The sequence below is a fragment of the Ursus arctos genome, unplaced genomic scaffold, assembly GCF_023065955.2.
Source record: "Ursus arctos isolate Adak ecotype North America unplaced genomic scaffold, UrsArc2.0 scaffold_28, whole genome shotgun sequence".
NCBI lineage: Eukaryota > Metazoa > Chordata > Mammalia > Carnivora > Ursidae > Ursus > Ursus arctos.
Window position 1 is genome coordinate 20,127,801 of NW_026622963.1, and position 16,814 is coordinate 20,144,614.

A 16,814-nucleotide genomic window follows, 5' to 3' on the forward strand; every position below is an offset into this window, starting at 1 on the left:
CATGTTGCTGCAAATGTTGTGTAATCATTCTTTCTGATGGCTGAGTAATATTCCATTGTATATATGGACCACATCTTCTTAATCCAGTCATCTGTTGAAGGGCATCTCGCCTCCTTCCACGATATAGCTATTGTGGACAATGCTGCTATGAACATTGGGGTGCATATGGCCCTTCTCTTCACTACGTCTGTATCTTTAGGGTAAGTACCCAGTAGTGCAATTGCTGGATCATAGTGTAGCTCAATTTTTAACTTCTTAAGGGACCTCCACACTGTTTTCCAAAGTGGCTGTACCAACTTGCATTCCCACCAACAGTGTAAGAGGGATCCCCTTTCTCCACATCCTCTCCAACATTTGTTGTTTCCTGTCTTGTCCATTTTTGCCATTCTAACTGGTGTAAGGTGGTATCTCAAGGTGGTTTTGATTTGAATTTCCCTGATGGCTAATGATTTTGAACATTTTTTCATATGTCTGTTAGCCATTTGTATGTCTTCATTGCAAAAGTGTCTGTTCATATCTTCTGCCCATTTATTGATTTGATTATTTGTTTCTTGTGTACTGAGTTTGAGAAGTTCTTTGTAGATCTTGGATACCAGTCTTTTATCTGTAGTGTCATTTGCAAATATCTTCTCCCATTCCGTGGGCTGCCTCTTAGTTTTTTCTTTGTCAATTTTTCTAGAGATTCATCAATTTTACTGATCTTTTCAAAGAACTGACTTTTAATTTCATTGATTTTCTCTATTATGTTTTTAATTGAATTGATGCCTGCTCTTTATTATTTTCTTCCTGTTGCTTGTTTGGGGTTTTCCCACCTTCTACCTTTACCTTTAATCTTTAAGTTCTCTGACTCTTCTCTGTCATCTCCTTTGCTGCCATGTCCATCTAGTGAATTTTATTCATTCCCATCATTGTATTTTTTTAGTTTTACAATTTCTTTTCTAAGACTTTAATCTTTCTAGTCATTTCAAGTGTGTTCACCTTCACTTGTTGGACTATACTTATAGTAGCTGTTTTATAGTCTTCAATAATTCCACCATTTTTGTCATCTCACTGTTGGAATCTGTTGTCTTTTCCCCTCACCTATTGAGATTTACCTGGTGATTAATATGCCACGTAGCTTTGGATTGAATCCCAGACAGCTTGAATATTAGGAGATGCTGGGTTTGTTTAAATCATAAAGAGATTGTTGATTACTTTTTTTTTTTTTTTTAAGCAGTCGATTTGAAGGGTTAGTTAAGTTCAGGCCTTAATTTCCAACATGCCTTCTGTGGGCTGTGGTTCCAATGTGAGTTCAGTTTTCAAAGCCCTGGTGGTGCTGTTCAGATCTGTCCTGTGTATGTGCCACCTAGTGGCCAAGTCCCATACATGGTTCGGTTCTCAAGTCTTGTGTGCTGTTCAGGGTCAGACCCATGCATTTGCAGTTCAGAGGTGAGGCCAGGTGAGTTCCTACACTACTTTATGGGATAGCTCTATTGCACTCCCTGCTCTCTGATTTCCTGGGCACTTTTGATTCTCTAGGGTACCTTTTTACAGTCCTATGCCAGAAAAGCTGGGGCTTTAGCTTCCCCTTTCCTTCATGCTCTTTCTGTGACTGTATCTGTGCTAGAGACCAAGCATCAGGAGGCCAGAGAGAGAGAGAGAGAGAAGCAACAGTGATTCATCCCTGACATGTGGGACCATAACCCTCCTGGTCAGAGAGAAGATCCCCTTCTTCAGAGTTTTAAGTGCCAGGTTAGTCCCGAGCCTCTGTGGGAATGCCTGGGGGCTGGACAGAAGAGAACAGAAAAAAGAGAAAAAAAGAAACCTTAGGATTTCCCCAACCCCTACTCTTTCTGAAATTTAGGAGTTATTTTTTCTGACTCTTGACCAGGAAATGAGGATTTCTCTTGAAGCTGCATCTGGCGCATACTTCTTGGTTTGGGGCTGCCTTTTAGTCCAGACTACCAGGCCACACCATACTGGAAGACAGAATTACGTGAAACTAACTACTGGTTTGGTGGTACTTGAAAATCTGGTCTTCTTCAGCAATCCACCTGTCACCATTTACTTTTCAGAGGTCTTAGGTGGCAGTCCATGCATTCTCTCCAGGGTGTATGTTTGTATTCAGTGAGAGAGCTGGGTGGAGCACGCTTACTCCATTTTGCCTGGAACCAACGTCCTTGATCTGAGTCAGACAAAATGATGACATCGCTTTAAACTCTCCTCTTATCAGCGTGTCTAAATCTTGGATATAGTGTTGATTAGATAATGTGCTGAATTATCTTTCATTCAAAATTAATAAAGACAAAAAAGGGAAAAATTCTTGGCATGTTTCAAATCCAATGATTTTAATAGAATATTTTCCTAATAAGATTCTTATAATAAATGGACAACCACCACTTTCCCAGTATGATTTTATGGATTGATCTCAATTTGTGTCCAAGCCTCAAAAGTCTTTTATTTTGTATTCTTCATCTTATATTTTGATTACTTGGCTACACTAAGAGTTATAAATTAAAGAGCTGATGGAATAGTTGAAGTGTTACACATTGAGAGTTACATCAACACATGAGAATAATAAAAATACTTAAGAGAATGAGGGAGAAAACACAGACCTTTCAAAAATAAATTTAGGCCTTTTAGGAAAGATGGTATCTTAAGTTCATGTTTACAAAACCCATATTTCCCCAGGAACCTACTAAAATGAACAAAAAGAATGAGGGGTGATGGGACTTTGTTAATGCTAAAATGACCCAACTTGTTCAACAAAATTTGAACATTAATGGGCTTTCAAGGAGGATGTGGAGGAGAAGCAGGTCAGCTAAGGCAGTCTTCATTCATCCATCTGCCCATCCATCTATCAGTCCATCCATTCATCATCTGTTTCTCCATCCATCCATCCACCCATCCACCCACCCATCTATCCTAGGTGTTGGGTAGAAAACAGTAGGAGAGCAAGAGAGGAGGCAGTGGTCTATAGACCAGGTGAGAGACAATGACAGAATAAGTTGGTAGTGATAGAGAATTTTTTTTTTGAAAGTAGAGGTATTTGGGGCATATTTTGAAGGTAGAACCAATGTGATTTGTTCATAGCTTACATATGAAGGGAAAATGAGAGAAGAGCATCAAGGTCATCGTCATGATCAAATGAGGTTTTTTCTAAGAAAGCAGGGCTGGCTCAGCATTAAAAAGTATATTATATACATATGTATTATATATATATATCATTTGTTACATTCAACAATGCTGAAATTCAATCAACAAAATTTAACATCCATACTTATGAGATGAACAGAAAGAAAATGTCCTTACTATTATAAAGAATATTTATTAGAAAATAACAAGAACACCTCAACTTTGTTGGAAAGAAGGGGACTATGCCTACTGTTGGTACTGTTACTTAGAGTTGTTCTGGGAGTACAAATATTTGAAGTAAAAAGATAAAATTGTTATTATTTGTAAATGTTAAGATGTCTTGAAATCCACCAGAATCAAATGGAGAAAAATGGCAACTAATGATAAAGTTAAGTAAGGTCAAAAGGCAGAAATGAATTTGCTTTCATATATGTTAGCAATAACCTGCTAGGAAATGCAGTGGGAAAAAACATTTCAGAAGCAACAATAATAAATAATGTAAAATATCTAGGAGTAAACTTAACAAGAACTATAAATGTATAATATTTATATGGAATATATGCCATAAAATTTTATCAGAAACTATTAAAAAAGAGTTGTTTATTTATTTTGTATGTATGGTTTTTTTCATTTAAATTTTGTCGGTTAACATACAGTGCAGTATTGGTTTCAGAATTCAGTGATTCATCACTTACATGCAACACCCACTGCTCAACATGACAAATGCCCTCCTTAATACCCATCGCCCATCTAACCCATCCTCCTCTCACCTCCCTCCATCAACCCTCAGTTTGTTTTCTATCATTAAAGGTCACTTACTGCTTGTTTCCCTCTTTCCTTTTTTTCTTTCCCCCTTCCTATATGTTCATCTGTTTTCTTTCTTGTATTCAGCCATCAAAAGGAATGAAATCCTGCCATTTGCAATGATCTGGTTGGAGCTGGAGTGTACTATGCTAAGTGAAATAAGTCAGTCAGAGAAAGACAAATACCATATGATCTCACTCAGATGTGGAATTTAAGAAAAAAGAGTTGTTTAAATGAAAATTCATACCACACTCTTGGAATGGGAAGAATCAATATTGGAAAGATATTAATTCTCTTCAGATTTATCTATAAATCTAATGGAATGCCAAAAAATCCACTGGGATTATTTTTGGGGACCTTGGCATTAATTCTAATGTTTATCTGAATGTATAGATATGTGTATATAGGTTATGTAAGATATGTACATATAGGTTATGTCACCCTTTGCCCTTCTTAAGGCTAGACCTGATTTTAATTCTTTTGATATAAATGATGGAACAGAAATTTCTGGTACCTGGGGACCTACAAAAGGATCATCCTGCTTCTCTTTCAGTCCCTATACAAAAATAATGTTATATAACATTCAGGAATATACCATACTGGTTAGAATGAATTATTTCTTTTTATATCTGAGCAGGACTGGACTCAGCTACCTATCCCCACCCCAGAGCTTTCTGTGGGATCTAGACATGATTTGGCCTGTAGGCAGGTTGTAATGGCTCTTAGTGGAAATGATTGGCAATGATGATATCCAATTTTAATGTTTGAAGTGAATTTAATGAATGGGTTTCTCTGTTTTTATTTGTTTGTTTGCCTTGTATGTGTGCATTTTAGTAGTAGCTAGTTGATATAATTTTTAGATACAAATTTCTCATAAGAAATTTGTAAGCATAGCATATTACATTTGTTGCAATAATGTGAAATTTATGTTTCTGAGAAAAGTATACAGAGATCTTGGGGTGACTCACTTCATTACAATTAATAGTCATCATTTGTTTTTTCCATCTTTTTTGGAAGGGAAGGAGGGAATCATTAAGTGTAGTCTACATGTCATGAAAGTTTCACTTCTAGTTAAGGAATTTGGCCAGTGGACTTTAAGAACAAATATCAGGAACATGTTCATGAGGCTTACAACGGGAGCAGAGGATAGTGTCAGGAATGGGTTGCATTCAGATCAAATAAGATTAGCTGTGAGTTGACATTTGGGTGAAGCTGAGAGAGGATTATGTGGGAGTTCATTATACTAGTCTCCACTTTTCTACATGTTTCATGTTCTCAAATAAAAAGTTTTAAAAATAAAAGAACAGAGATTAGCAAACAGAGCAGTCTTTTGTTTTAAGAAAACAAGATAGTCACAAAACCAAAAAAATGAGGTTCATAGGACAGATATCCAAAAATACTTATCTAAATCTGTAGTCAAAGCACTGTGAGAAGAACCCAAAGCACTACTCTTCCCCCACCTCCTCAGATTTAGAGATTGCTGAAGATCTTAGAAGCAGGTGGTACCAATGGCCACTTCCCTGACCTCACTGCTGTGGGATGACCTGAACCTGGTCCACACCAGGTGCTGCCAGGTACCTTGACCGTGGTGAGCCTATGTCCCCTGGACTCATGCTGACTCCAGGGAAGGGGCTCCTGTAAAGTCTCAGGGAAACAGAAGAATCTAGTACTTCATTTAGTGCCTTTTCTTTAAGGAGTCTTCCCTCACCACTGGTGGTCCCACCCCAGCATTACACAGCTAGGTGTGTGTGTATGTTGCTTCTCGGTTTTCTTAGAAACTCAATGGTAGTAAAACCTCCGAGAAAAGCAATGATGGGAGGAAGTGGAATATGACTGAGGAGGGGTACATGAGAGGTTTTTAAAATACTGGTAATATTGCATTTCTTAACACAATTTCAAAACATTATTCTTGAAAGTAGACATAAATGTTTTAAACAGTCTTCACCACAAATTGTACCTGTTACATTTTTTAAATAAAAAAAATAGAGCTATATATGAGCGAAGCAATACCTTCCAGATATAGACTTATGTGAAGATGTAATACATGAGAAATGAGGCATTTCAAACCTGTGGGGAAGGGGCGGGTTCAATAAATTACATTAGGACAATTGGTTGGGCTGTCAATTTGGAGGGAAAATGAAATTTTAGAATGCACACTAGATATAAAAATTAATTATAGCTGGATAGGCTATTTTTTAAAAATGTATTTAAGTAGTACCAACATGATACTACATAGAGAAAGCCCTAAGGACTCCACCAAAACACTACTAGAACTGAAAAATGAATTCAGTAAGGTCATAGGATACAATATCAATGTACAGAAGCCTGTTGCATTTCTATACATTAATAATGAAGCAGCAGAAAGAAAAATTTTTAAAAATCCCATTTATAGTTACAACAAAAATAATAAACTTAATGAAGAAAGTGAAAGACCTATACTCTGAAAACTATGAAACACTGATGAAAGAAATTGAAGACAACACAAATGAAAGGCATATCATGCTCATGGATTGGAAAAATAATTATTGTTGTAATGTCCATATTACCCAAGGCAATCTGCACATTTAATGTAATCCCTATCAAAATACCAACAGCATTTGTCACAGAGCTACAACAAAAAAATCCTAAAATTTATATGGAACCACAAAAGACCCTGAATAGCCAAAGCAATCTTGAAAAATAAAAACAAAGCTGGAGGCATCACAATTTCAGATATCAAGTTATACTACAAAGCTATAGTAGTCAAAATAGTGTGGTACTGGCACAAAAATGGACACACAGATCAGCAGAACAGAATAGAAAGCCCAGAAATAAATTCACAATTACATAGTCAACTAGTCTTTGACAAAGGAAGCAAAGATATGCAATGGGAAAAGGACAGTCTCTTCAACAAATGGTGTTGAGAAAACTGGACAGCTACGTACAAAAGAATGAAATTGGACTACTTTCTTACACCATACAGAAAAATAAACTCGAAATCGCTTAAGGACCTAAATGTGAGACATGAAACCATAAAAATCCTAGAAGAGAACACGGGCAGTAGTTTTTCTGACATTGGCTGTAACAACATATTTCTAGATATATCACCTGAGTCAAGGGAAACAGAAGCAGAAATGAACTACTGGGACTACATCAAAATAGAAAGCTTTTGCATAGTGAAGGAAACAATCAACAAAACTGAAAGACAAGCTAGTAAATAGGAGAAGATATTTGCAAATGACATATCTGATAAAGGGTTAGATTCCAAAATATATAAAGAACTTATACAACTTGATACAAAAAACACAATCCAATTAAAAATGGACAAAAGACATGAAAAGACATTTCTTCAAGGAAGCCATTCATATGGACAACAGACACCTAAGAAGATGCTCAGTGTTACTCACTATCAGGGAAATGCAAATCAAAAATCACAATGAGATATCGCCTCATACCTGTCAGAGTGGCTAAAATCAACAACACAAAAAACAGCAAACATTGGCAAGGATGTGGAGAAAAAGGAACACTCCTGCACTGTTGGTGGAAATGCAAACTGGTGCAGCCACTGTGGAAAACAGTATGGAGTTTCCTCAAAAAATTAAAAATAGGACTACCCTATGATCCAGTAAGTGCACTACTGGGTATTTATCCAAAGAATACAAAAACACTAATCCAAAAGGATATGTGCACCCCTATGTTTATTGTGGCATTATTTGCAATAGCCAAACTATGGAAGCAGCCCAATTGTCTATCAATAGATGAATGAAGAAGCTGTGATATATTTATACAATGGAATATTACTCAGCCATAAAAAAGGAATGAGATCTTGCCATTTGCAACAACATGGGTAGAGCTAGAGAGTATAATGCTAAGCAAAATAAGCCAGTCAGAGAAAGACAAATACCATATGATTTCACTTATATGTGGAAACAAAACAAATGAACAAAGGAAGAAAAAGAGACAAACCAAAAAACAGACTCTTAATTATTAGAGAACAAACAGATGGTTACCAGAGGGTTAGTGGGTGGGGGATGGGTGAAATAGGCGAAGGGAATTAAGAATATACTTGTCATTATGAGCAGTGAGTAACATATGGAATTACTGAATCACTATATTGTACACCTGAAACTAACATAACACTGTATGTTAACTATAATGGAATTTTAAAAAATCCATCAAAGTAGTAAAAGAAAATGTAGTGAATATTTCTATTATGTTAGAGAAAGTTCTTTCTTTACATAACATTGCTGTTACAATTCATAAAGAAAAAGACAGCTCTGGGTGCCTGGGTGGCTGTTGGTTAAGCGTCTGCCTTCAGCTCAGGTCATGATCTTGGGGTCCTGGGATCGAGCCCCACATTGGGCTCCCTGCTTGGTGGGAAGTCTGCTTCTCCCTCTCCGTCCTCCCCTTCCCTCCACTCATGCTGTCTTGCTCTCTCTCTCAAATAAATAAATAAAAATCTAAAAAGAGAGAGAGAGAGAAAAAGACAACTTTGACTTGTCCAAAATTAAAAACTTATGATAGAAAAGATAGTACCCAGACAGGCAAAGGACAAGTAAATAAATGTGCTTGAAAGAAGTATTTTCAATTTCCCACATTAGAAAAGGAGTTAATTTGCTTAATATGTCTTTATATATTTGTTTACTATACACACACACACACACACACACACACATATGTATGTATACTATATATAGGCACTTTTGCACATATATGTTTAAAAATTAATTACCCTCCATTCCCACTAGACAATGGACAAGGGACACAGTAGGCAACTGAAGAAAAAGGAATATAAGCAATCATTAAACATGTAAAACGACATTCAACTAATTACAGCAGTGCAAATTTTTTTTGAATTTCATTTTCTATCTTTATAACTCACAAAGCAATTCATCCCATGATTCATCTTTAGTGTTTATGAGAAAATGAGAATTTAAAATCTGTTTTTTTTAAGATTTATTTATTTTAGAGACAGAGAGAGTGTGGGGGTGAGGGGGCAGAGGGACAGGGAGAGAGAGAATCTCAAGCAGGCTCCCTGCTGAGCGTGGAGACCGACCTGGGGCTCCATCCCAGGACCCTGAACCTGAGATCAACTGAGCTGAAACCAAGAGTCAGTCCCTCAACTGACTGCACCACCCAGGTGCCCCGAGAAAATGAGAATTTAGAAACAAATCCATTTTCTTTATATCTTCAGTGTCTTTGACAATCATCAAGATAGTACTGGTGAAGTAAGCCATAGTTCAAAATAAAGTTAATTTTAAAAAATTATGATTTGTAAGATTGCCAGTCAATATTAGTAAACTGATAGCAGCCAGTCGTTTAGAGTAAAAGATAATCAGTAGACTTATAGTAGAAATAGTGCTCTAATATTACCTTGTTTTTTCCTACATAATATATTTCATTTTCTCTTGGTTCATATTATTATTTCTAATACATGGCACGTTATATGCTTAATGATGATTTATGAGGAATCTGTTGTTTTTCCTAGTTTAGGAAAATAACTTTTAAATAGAAGGCAAGAAGATAAAGTTATTACTGAATCTTAAGAGAATACATAAATGTATAATTTTCATTTTTTAGCAAGGATGGAGATGATAAGAGGAACCCTGTGATCATTCATCGAGCCATTTTGGGGTCAGTGGAAAGAATGATAGCCATCCTCTCAGAAAACTATGGGGGGAAATGGTAAGTGATATGGAAAAGAAAAGCTGTATGTCTATCATTTCAAAATATCGTATCTAACAAGATAGGTTTACTGCAAAAAAATTGGTGGCTCCTGCCTTATAATTAGCAAGTATCCAAACAGCAAGTAAGCAATTCTTTTTGAATCTGCCAGACCAGGAAACCAAAACAAAGAAGACAAGCAGCACAACCTAAAACTGTATCGTTTACCTTTTGGGGAATGCAGTAGAATTGAAGAGTTATCTTTTCACCTATTTCAAGCCCTTTAAAGAGCTAGTTGCATCTGGTGACACTGGGAGTACCATTCCACCCCTTGCTGAACAGCCATTCCTCCTTCAACCCATGTTATTCACCTCCTGGGGGTGCGCAATCGACATGGAGAGAAAAACATGTAAATCTGGTTCACAAATGGCTCTGAACATACTTTGGCACAAACCTAATGAGGACAGCTGTAGTGTCGCTTAGGGAAGAAGTGTGGAAAGGAAATGCCCTTGAGCGTAGGAATTTGGGTACATCTCATAGTCCTCTTTCCTTCGAAGGAAAAATGGCCAGATGTATGGAGTTACAGCCATGCCTAGACCCTGGTGACTGCTTTGGCCACAAGGTCAGAGATCTAGAAGTGATTAGATTGGAAAATAGATGGCAAGTGTATATGGGGGAGAGGAACGTGGATCATAACTCAGAATGGGCCATGAGGATGGTGTCGCCCACCCAAAACCCTCACTGTGGGGTGTTTTTAAAGATTCAAATATAGGAGGACCCATTCTATGGTTACCATCAGCTTTGTTCTTCCCCTAGTGACTACTCCATGGTTCACGAACGAAGTGGCCACTTGGGGATATGGGCTCAACAACATGGGCCTCCCCAAGTTCCATCTGGCTATTCCTCTTCCGATGCCTCAATCTGCCATTGGTAGGGTTCAGTCCTGATCCCTCATATGGAACCATAATCCCAGGGAACAGTCAGCTTTCTGGGTCCTTCTCATCATGCAAGGGCCAGTGACTTGTTCTCACTGGAAAAGATATCGACTTTGGAATTTGCTTAGCTTTGCCTTCCTCCCATGCCTCTGTCAACAGCACCATGTAAATACTTAGTGAGCCTCAACTGTCAGAAACACAGTAATGCTTCTGACCATGGAAATAAATTTTTTTTAAATTTTTTAAATTTATTTATTTATTTATTTATTTATTTATTTATTTATTTATTTTAGCAAAAGAGGTAAGGTGCTGAGCTGACATTGTGGGATTCACTAGTGTTACTGTGCCCCCAGAAGCAACTGCCCTTACTGGCAGTCGGGGCACCTGCTGGCAGATGATCCAGCTTGTGATGGCGCATCCAATGGCATGTGGAAATGCCGCAGCCCAGCAACCACGAATGACATCTTTGTCTCCCATCTCCTTTTGAAGAAACTGGCTGAGCTCTGCTCATGCAGTTTGGTTCTGATTTAGTTCTGTGCCACTGTCACTGGGCACAGTCCCTGCGGCTCCCATTGTTGACTCTGAGCCCTGGATCCTCCTGCTCGCATCGCTGCCACAGGTCCCTCTCAGAGCTCCATGTCTCCGCACCCTCCCTGCCGGAACTGATTCCATGTAGTACCTCCCCCCCCCCCCAAATTCCAAAGTCGATATCTTTTCCAGTGAGAACAAGTCACTGGCCCTTGCATGATGAGAAGGACCCAGAAAGCTGACTGTTCCCTGGGATTATGGTTCCATATGAGGGATCAGGACTGAACCCTACCAATGGCAGATTGAGGCATCGGAAGAGGAATAGCCAGATGGAACTTGGGGAGGCCCATGTTGTTGAGCCCATATCCCCAAGTAGTCACTAGGGGACTAGGTGCTACTCTGTCCCAAATCCACGTACCGTGCTTGTACGTGCCAGATCACGTGCCTGGACTCGAACATGTCTAGGGCAGCTGGGAAAGCAAATTTCGAAGCAGGCACTACAAGGTGGGAAATTCCACAAGCAGAGGGTCTTTAAGAGGCCCTGGGTAGCTAGAGTCGAGTACATCCCTGAAGTTTATTTGTGATCTTAAAGAAATGTACTTAGGTATCGTGGGGTGTCCAAGCTGTTAAAATTACAGATAAGCCAAAGTATAGATATGAACATGCATGCTACCTAAGTATGAGTTAACACATTGACATTTCTTTCTGGTTGATTCTGTTTTAAATAGTTTGATGCAGGTAAGAGATGGTGGCGTCTCACCCTAGAGTGGTGGCAGGGAATGTGCTAGAAAAACTAAAAAGAACTAGTGGAATCAGAAGAGGGAGTGGGAGATAGGAGATGATGCTGTGCGCTCAGTGAGCCTTACGAGGACTCCTTGTGCTACCATTTTATTGTCACATACCTCCTACCCCACCGCCATCATCATCCTCTGATAGCCACTCATCCGTTCTCCATCCCCATAATTTTGTCATTTCAAGAATGTTACATAAATGGAATCACACAGTGTGCAACTGTGTGGGATTAGCCTTAATCACCTGGTGGAATTCCCTTGAGATCCATCCAACTCAAGTCTCAGTGGTCAGTCCCCTTTTATTGCTGATAGTGTCCCATGGTGTGGATGCACCAGTATGATCATTCATCCATTGAGGAACATTTGGAGTGTTTCCAGTTTGGGGCTACTATAAATAAAGCTGCTATGAACATCACTGGGAAGGTTTCTTTGTGAACATGTTTTCATTTCTCTGGGGTAAATGCCCAGGAGTGCAGTTGCCCAGTGGTATGATAAGTAATGTATAGCCCTTCCACCCAGTGGCTGACATGTTCTTCCCTCCCCTTCCTCCCATAATTCCCAGCTTCCCCTTTTGTCTACTCTGTTGCTTTTTAACTCTCAATATGGTTTGGTTTACTTCCACACCACTCTGCAGAATCTACTCTCTTGGGAAGTCTTACTTTAAAAAGATCTTTGGTTATTTTTAAAATCACATGATACATGATCATCATTAGATTTTGAAAATACATATTTTATATATTTTTCAGGCCTTTCTGGCTGTCTCCTCGTCAGGTAATGGTCATCCCTGTGGGACCAACTTGTGAAAAATATGCACTTCAGGTAAAATCAGAGATAATAAATTACATCATAATATCGGCATGTCGTCTGTGAAGGTTATTGACTTGGAATGTTATTTATGCCTTAAAATATGGCATAACTAATACGTTACTTTAGCAACCCACATTTTCAGTCAGTGAGAGTAACATCTGAGTCACGTCTGTGTAGCTGGATCAGAACTACTTTATTTCTTAATGTTTTTGAGAAATTGGGATTTTAGAACATCTCATACTTAAGTTATTCTTTTCCACATGGCTCTATTAAGGAGGAATGCTTGTCTATAGCTGTATAACAGATAACTCCAAAACTCAGCAGCCTGAGACAGCAAACATTTATTATGTCACAGTTTCTGCGAGTCAGAATCCGGGAGCAGAGAGGCTGGGCGCTGCTGGCTCGGGGTCCCTCAAGAGGCCGTGGTTGCACAGCTGGCTGGTCAGGGCTGCCTCCCCAGGGGCTCACTCACGTCGTTGTTGGAGGCCTCAGTTCCGCACCCTGTGGGCTTTTTCAGAGGTTCCAACCTGGCAGCTGGTTTTCCCAGAGGAGGTGATATTAAAGATGTGGAAGCTGTAGTCTTTTAGCTTCATCTCAGAAGTGACGCGCCATTACTTCTGCCCTTCTCTGTGGTCATGTTAGAGCCACCTGGTACAATGTGATGGAGACGACACAGGGTGTGACTACCCTGTGGGTCATCTCAGAGGCTGGCTACCATAAATATCGTCATAATCAAAGTGTTTTATTTTCTTGTAGGTATCCAGTGCATTTTTCGAAGAAGGGTTCATGGCCGACGTTGACCTAGATCATAGCTGTACACTAAATAAGAAAATACGAAATGCGCAGCTGGCTCAGTATAATTTTATTTTGGGTAACTTAAGTTTATATTTTCTCCAATGCTTGGTGTTTTTTTTCACTTTAATTCCAAAAAGCAAAATGGTATAACTATCTGAATATAGCATATGCTGCAGGAGTATGGTATAACTATGTGATTATGACAATTCGTCTATTACTGGTACACAAAGAACAGTTCATGGTGTTCCTGATTAGTTGCTATTAAATACTCTTTGTTATTTGCTGGTCTCTCACATGAATCCTGTGGGGTAGTGTCACTAGCAGTAGTCAATATCTCAAACCAGCAATGACAAAATGTGAAAATGATTTCATCAGTAGAATTATGCTTTTTATGTTTCAGTCATGTGACAGGCCTCAAATGTTCTCCCTTGCTTTTCTGATTTATTTATTTATTTTAAAGATTTTCTTTATTTGACAGAGATAGAGACAGCCAGTGAGAGAGGGAACACAAGCAGGGGGAGTGGGAGAGGAAGAAGCAGGCTCCTAGCGGAGGAGCCTGATGTGGGGCTCGATCCCATAATGCCGGAATCACGCCCTGAGCCGAAGGCAGACGCTTAACGACTCTGCCACCCAGGCACCCCACTTTTCTGATTTATTACCGATCTTTGGGATTAAACTAATGAATGGGAAAGATGCCAAATTTAAGGTGATCAAAAGAAAAGAATTTCAGTGAAAATGTGTCCTTAAGACATATGAGTACTTGGATATAGCATCTAAAATTTGGACTTTAAAATGATTCAGAAATCAAGAGAAGCTGATACTGGATACCTCCAGGCACGATATTGTTATCCCCAGTAAGCTGAACGATTCTGTAGAAGGTAAAATAAATATGCATAGTGTTGTCCTATTGGCAATTTGTCATCGAAAGTATTTCATGGTGTAGTAGATATTGTGATGTTTCAATCAGGCTCCTTCTGGTGACAGAACTCTCACATTGACTTAGACAAAGATGGAATTTATTGAAAGGGTAATGGAGTTTCTCATGACATGGTAGGTAGAAAAGTAAATAGCCAAACCACTAGAAGAGGAACAAGAGCAAGCTGCTCAACCCTTATCAGGACTGTTTCTCCTCCTTTCTGGCTCCTACTTTGCTCTGGGTCTTTATGCTTCTCTTGAATACCTACTTTAATCCCCTTACCCGGTGACCAATTTCTTCCTTTCACATGGCAAGAAACAAGCCTGCAGATTGGTACATCATCCCACAGTAAGGGGCACTAGAGAGTAACTTTCTACCTACATTTCAGAAAATTTTGGTTGTCTGGTTGGGCCTGGGTCTGCTGCCTACCCATATGCCATATGGAGTCAGGGGCTCTGTAAGATCTCCCTGCTCCAATTTGTACCCCAAGACCACAATATGTGTTCGTGCAAGTGGACAATAAGGAGAGGGGATTAGAAGTCATTCCTTCTCTCAAGAAACTTACTATCAGAGGATGACTTCATGGTCATTAGATTGATAATTAGTGATGAATACTGAAGACGAACTCAGTAAGACATGTGTCACATGACTGTTGACTTAATATTTAACAAATCATTTATTTAAAATATGTTTATTACTCTTTTTTCCCACAGTGGTTGGAGAAAAGGAAAAGACAAATAATGCTGTAAATGTTCGAACAAGAGACAACAAAATTCATGGAGAGATTTCTGTAACTTCTGCCATTGATAAGTTGAAGAATCTCAAGAAATCACGTACACTAAATGCTGAGGAAGACTTTTGAAGTTCTTCCCTGTACTTGCTTCTATGTAACCTTGTTTTGACCCCTAAAAATGCATTTTCCTTTATCGCTAGTACTTCTAAGAACTTTTGACTCACTGATGGGCACAGTGAGGAGACAAATGAATGAGTAGCTGATATAAAAAGATTAGTTTATTAATGTGTCTGAAGACAATATGAGGACAGGCTTGGGAAATTTTTAATTTCCCAAATGCCTCAAAAGACTTAAGAGGGAAATGTTATTTATTGAAAGAGGGAAATACTAGGATATGAAATTTGGAGAGGTTATTGCTGAGATTGTGGTTTCCAAAAGATAGGCTTCAAATTAAAACCTGCAAAGCTTTTTTAAATATAAGGGAAAATCTTATTTTCTAGGACAATACATCTCAGGTATTTTTATGGTTGTTTTACTAAAGTTCACACTGAAACTTTATCTCCAAAATTGGAATCATCATTTAATTTGTTTTAATTAACCAGCAGCCACAAAAGAAGCAGCTGGTACTAAATACTGCACTATTGACAGAGAACTCAGAACCTCAAATTCAGTGTTGTGGAATTTACTGTTGTTTGCAGTGTAGGTTAAGAGTTGCTGTTTTAATGCTTCTAAATGACAATTGTTCATCTGTAGAAAAAATAAATTCCTAAATAAAACGCAACATACAGTGTTTCCAGTATTTTGGCTGTGGGCTTATACCACAGTAAGCTGCTCCCCTAGAGTTAAATTACTTTTTTTCGTGAGATGACATTCTACTGACTTACAGACTCTGTTAACCTTAAAAATAAAACTGTCCATTATTTTACCAGCAAGAATGGATTCATTCGGGAATAGCAGATAATTTTAATTTGAGACATGTAGGCTATCAAAAACCATAGACAAGTCCGGAGAACAAAGGGGGAAGGGGGGAGTTAGGAAGGGCAGTTATAAACAAAGTCCACTGGAGTAAACTGGGAGTTGAAGTGTAGTAGCTTTTCATTGGCTGGGTTGTGACAGTTTCTCATGGGCTGGACTGTTCCCGGGCAAAGAGAAAATCTTTCTTCCTTTTGCTGGGATAATAAAGTATAGGCTCTTCCTGTTGGGGACAAGGTGCCTCTCTTGCAGTCCATAAGGAGTGGTAGAGCATGAGAGCTCCCCCTTCTGGCCTCCTGGCTCCATTTTAAATGAAGTTTCCTTTATTCAGTTTCACAATTCAAATGGATTTTAAATTTTAACTTAGAGGAATGCCTTACTGCTCAGAACCGAATTGAAATACCTTTATGCCAATAGAGAATTTAGCTACCAATCAAGAAGTATTTATTGGGTATTTTATTTGCCTAGATGCTGTGGAATTCAAAATAAATTTAAGACATGCTCTCTTCTCAACGTTTTTATTATTTAGCATCCTGAACAGTTAGTAAACAAAACTGTATTATATATCAGACCTGTATAGTACTAAGAGGAGCAAATTACGTGATATAATTTTAAGGTAGTAACTTATTGAGGTCTTATTGTGTGCCAGACACCATTCAGTATATTCTTTTCATTCATCAAAACTGCTAGCGAAGGAGTGGGGAGTCAGAAGACACCCAAACGAATCTTGTAGCAGGTGGATGGGAAGGAGGAAGGCATGTCAACATCACAGGATA

The 16,814-nt window shown here is 38.6% G+C and overlaps 1 protein-coding gene across 1 annotated transcript in view; it reads left to right on the forward strand.

Annotated features, from left to right (window-relative positions):
• Window positions 1–15,847, forward strand: part of TARS3 (threonyl-tRNA synthetase 3) — a 72,218-nt gene extending 56,371 nt beyond the window's left edge. Inside the window, exons 16-19 of the mRNA XM_026510335.4 lie at window positions 9,478–9,582; window positions 12,562–12,634; window positions 13,379–13,493; window positions 15,047–15,847. Coding sequence (XP_026366120.2) covers window positions 9,478–9,582; window positions 12,562–12,634; window positions 13,379–13,493; window positions 15,047–15,195 — 442 coding nt within the window. The 3' untranslated portion in view covers window positions 15,196–15,847. The remainder of the gene's footprint in view (window positions 1–9,477; window positions 9,583–12,561; window positions 12,635–13,378; window positions 13,494–15,046) is intronic.
• The last annotated feature ends 967 nt before the right edge of the window (window positions 15,848–16,814 follow it).